This window comes from Nannobrachium achirus (assembly GCF_963921795.1).
Source record: "Nannobrachium achirus genome assembly, chromosome: 3".
In the NCBI taxonomy this organism is placed as follows: Eukaryota; Metazoa; Chordata; class Actinopteri; order Myctophiformes; family Myctophidae; genus Nannobrachium; species Nannobrachium achirus.
Window position 1 is genome coordinate 9,741,460 of NC_137812.1, and position 4,421 is coordinate 9,745,880.

Consider the following 4,421-nt stretch of genomic DNA (forward strand, 5'->3'; position numbering starts at 1 on the left):
ATAAACGTTTAAAACAACTGCTTCGCAGTCTAATTTTTTCACAATGCATCTACGTTACATTTGAGTACAACAAAATGACAGTCTTACTCAAAGAAGAGACTTAGAAGGGGCCTTTGTGAAGTTAGACTTTATATGAATTTCAAAACTAAATAAAAAAATCAGGCTTCACCTTGGACGAGAGCTACATGCTTCTGAGAACGCATCATAAAAGTCATTTTTTTTTGGGGGGGTGAACTACTTCTTTATGTTGCTGCCGCCGGGGATGGCCTACTACAAGTTCACTTATCATTGCGATGTGTGGCTAACTATTGATGGCCACCACGCTAAAGGATCCTGAGTTGCATGAAAACGACATAGTCAGCTACTGTAGCTGGTTAGCTTGGGAAGAAAATGACTTCCTGTGCCAACATTAAGCTCATTGTGCTGCTGGTATGCAGCCTGTCACTGCATGCTGCAATGGGACAATATGACGACTGGATTGACCCATGTGATATGCTCAACTACGATCCCACCACCAAAACCATGAGAAAAGAGCTATCAAACTATCCGAGTGTGCCAATAAGAAGAGAATACATTCAGGACTCCAATGAAAATGAGCTGCCAGTTTGTGACCACAAAGTCGAAGTGTTGCAAAGACAAGTTGAACATCAGAAGAGGAAGATAGCATTTCTTCAAGAACAGCCCACGTGCACGCCAGTGTTCAAACGATTTCTCAGCAGGCTCCTGGGGGAGATAGAGAGAATTGGTGTGCCCAGCGACCCTAGGGACATCTTTTATGACGCCAAAGTGAGACTGTCCCCGCAAGATCTGGTGGAGATTCGGAAGCTTCTGGAGGGTGAGGAGAGCTGGATAACAGGGGCGCTGGACGATGCTATCAGCCAAATATTGATTGATCTCAAACCACATGACTACAAAGCCTGGAAGTGGCACTTCGAGAACACCTTTGGTGTGGAGATCAACACAGTCTTGTGGGTGTCCCTGTCTGTGATGGTCATAGTCGCAACTGTTTGCACTCGGTTGCGGTCGGGGGTCTCCTGGTTTGTCCAATTCAAGAGAATGTTTGCTATCTGCTTCTTTACCAGTATCATCTGGAACTGGTTCTACCTCTACAAGATCGCTTTTGCAGAGTACCAAAACAACATTGTGAAAATGGACAGCGTCAGTGACAAATGCACAGGCATGAATAAGATTGACTGGAGCGACTGCCTACAGGAGTGGTTCAGAAGCACATGGACTCTTCAGGACGACCCCTGTAAGAGATACTATGAAGTTCACATGGTCAACCCAATCCTGTCGGTACCTCCTACCAAGGCCATATCGGTCACCATAACCACCTTCCTCACAGAGCCTCTGAAACACGTTGGCCAGGGGGTCAGTGAGTTTCTTAGGGCGCTCCTCAAGGACCTACCTGTGACCTTGCAGGTTCCTGTTCTCCTCACTGTTACACTCTCTGTCCTGGTGTTTCTGTATGGTGGTGTCCAGGGAGCTTTCCAGTATGGCATCACTGCACCACTGCGCCGCCATCCAAGATATCCCCCCTGCCTTTGCTGTGGAACAGTCCCAGCTGGGAGATGCGGAGCACTACAGGCCAGCTGTCGGAGACTCCCCTCAGCACAACCTAAGACGGCAGACCAACTGCAGCAAACTGGACACTGGGTTGACCAGGCCTTCAGCGCGGACGTGATGGATCTGGGGAAAATGGAGTGCCCTCCTGATGCAGAGCAGCCTGAGGGAGGTTTTTCAGTCACCGACTCTGAAACCGAGGGAGACTCAGATCAGGAGGAAACATGGGAGGATGTGGCAGCTCCTCCCAATAGCAATAGCGATGTAACGGATGATGTGCGAGTGAAGAAGCGTGACGCCTGCACAAAGTCCTCCCCAGCTGAAGATCAGTCATTGTTGCGCGAAGGTAATTTGATGTGCACGGAATCCTACACTGAACAATGTCCACTCTGACAACCTAACAGACGTGGGCCACGCTTGGGCGGACTCTGCGGAAACCCACAGCTGGTCTCCTGACAGCACGCGAGGCGACTTGGGCTTACTTTGTGAACTGCCGAAGCACTTCGTGAGCTGCTGTCAGAGTTTTTCCCATTCCCATTCCCATTCCCCAGCCAGCCTGACAGCGGGGCATTACCTAACGGGCCACGCTTGGGCGGACTCCGAGGGAAAACCGCAGCCGGTTGTATAACCCTATGTACTAGTTGACAATAAAGATAATGCAACTTCTATACACGATTGGTGTAAGGTTTCCACTTTCTTGCACTTTTCTACTCTGGATACACACGACTCTTCATTTTCACACAAGTAAAACATGAGCCTCCTCTCCTGTGGAGCGGGCGGACGAAAATAAACCTGGACAGAAACAGGCAGGCGATCGTACAGATAAAAGGGGCAGACAGGCGGAATGTACAACTCTCTCATTCATAATGCAAGAAGATGTAACTTGCATGAGAGTTTTGCTGCCTCTGTTGCTTGGTGATAAACGTTTAAAACAACTGCTTCGCAGTCTAATTTTTCACAATGCATCTACGTTACATTTGAGTACAACAAAATGACAGTCTTACTCAAAGAAGAGACTTAGAAGGGGCCTTTGTGAAGTTAGACTTTATATGAATTTCAAAACAGAACATCCGTTTAAAAAAAAAAAAAAAACTCGATTACATAAAGAAAGAAAGAAAACTGGACAAGATTTTATTTGGTATTGTCACAACACAGAGCAACACTTCATTGGTAAGAGCTCAGGTCTAATTTTTATAGTCAAAGTAACATCTCAAGCTTTACTACGGCCAGCTAAACATGAGAGTTGGTGCTAATGTGCAGATTACCCTCTCTGTCGTAATGTAAAACATTCAACATATCTCTCCAATTGTAAAAAAACGTAGGTTTGAACTCTCCCACCGTCCCTTGAAAAGAAATCGTCAGATCTGAACAACAGTCATCCAACTGAGCTTCTGGGATCCCAATATCGTATGACAGTTTGATGTTGAAGTAGTATACAGGGCCGCTGGGATGAGACTCGAAGGTCAGAGATTTTGCCGAGAATGACTGAGCCATGGCAGCAGATTGATTGAACAGGAGACAGAGAATGCAGCAGCAAGCTTGCACCTCCATGGTTCCGTTGCTGCTCACAAAGTCACGGTATGCACTTGGAGAAAGCAATGAGGACAGAGCTCTTCCGTGACTGTCTGGTATCAGCGTGCCTTTGCACCCAATGTTTTGTGGACACAATGGCAACCGTGGATCGTTTAACATAGCCAGTAGAAGTTTTCTGTTGTACACATGACGGGATAGGTGTCTACCCGGTATGATGCGCTCTGCAATGGAAGCAAACAGAGAAGTGGGATTTTCTTCTATCAGCTTTATCACTGTTAAGACAGGAGTGCAGCGTGGACACAGAGGATGAGCAGCCTGTCCCGAACATGTGCAAACCAAGTTATCAGATGGTGTGTGCTCAAACAGAGTTGTTATATCTTCCTTTGACAGATGCCTGTTTTTTTTCACCCTTTCCAGCACAGCAGCTCTCATAAAATCTTTATACCCAGACATATCAGCCTCATTGTAGGCGTCCGATTCATTTTCGTCCGGCGTATCCGGTTTGGGCTCGGTCCACAGTGACTTAACTGTAACTTTGCTGTGAAGGTGTATAACCTTAGAGCACAGACTGCACAAGCCTTTCTTTTTCATTTTTACAGAGCAGGATGAACATGTCCAGGAGCAACATATTTTTTCTTTGATCCGAGAGAAGCAATAACAGGCGGAGCACGAAAATTCTTTCACAGTTGAGCAGTTTGTGTAATGTGGGTCTGCGAGATACCACCCAGGATTGTTTGCAAAACATGTGGTACACACCCTTGCGTTACATTGGCAACGCAGTTTTATACCTGCTCTCCGTTGGTCTTTGCTGCTTTTCACAAGTGTAATCTGACACACCAGACATTTCACGCCGGAATGCTTGCCATGCAAGTGTCTCGCTCTACGGTTTGCATTTAAGTAATGTAAAGCCGAGACTCTTCTGTATAAGTTTGTAGCTTTTCTTGTCGCGCGAGTAGCAGCAGCTTTACGGTGTGTTTCGCAGTCTTGCAGCAGATTCTGAGGCACAAGAGTGTGATCGTAGGGATTGTCCTGAGCATTGTCAACGATGGACCTTTGCTGCCTGCTGCATCGAGCTCTCACCCTTGAGCCTGTACCTGTGATCGGTGGCATATTGTATGCAGTGGGAGCCGAAGGTGTCGATCTACGTAAGCTGTCTTTGCAGATGAACAGCCGATGCGTAGTTCATAAATATAACCTCGAAACTGTAATCGATACGCTGCTCAAGAAGGGAGAGAACGGCAAGCGGTGTCTTTGTGAGAATGTGGAAGAAAACCCAAGTTGCCACGAATTAAACAACCTCCAAAGTAAGGTTAGAAAAAGAAAGG

The 4,421-nt window shown here is 46.7% G+C and overlaps 1 protein-coding gene across 1 annotated transcript; it reads left to right on the forward strand.

The window, feature by feature from the left end:
* Positions 1-390: 390 nt before the first annotated feature.
* Positions 391-4,182, forward strand: LOC308281974 (chloride channel CLIC-like protein 1; the record flags this gene model as incomplete). The annotated part of the gene is made up of 2 exons (XM_080722323.1): positions 391-1,909; positions 4,079-4,182. 2 exons carry the CDS (start codon positions 391-393, stop codon positions 4,180-4,182), a joined length of 1,623 nt encoding a protein of 540 aa, XP_080578449.1.
* Positions 4,183-4,421: the final 239 nt, after the last annotated feature.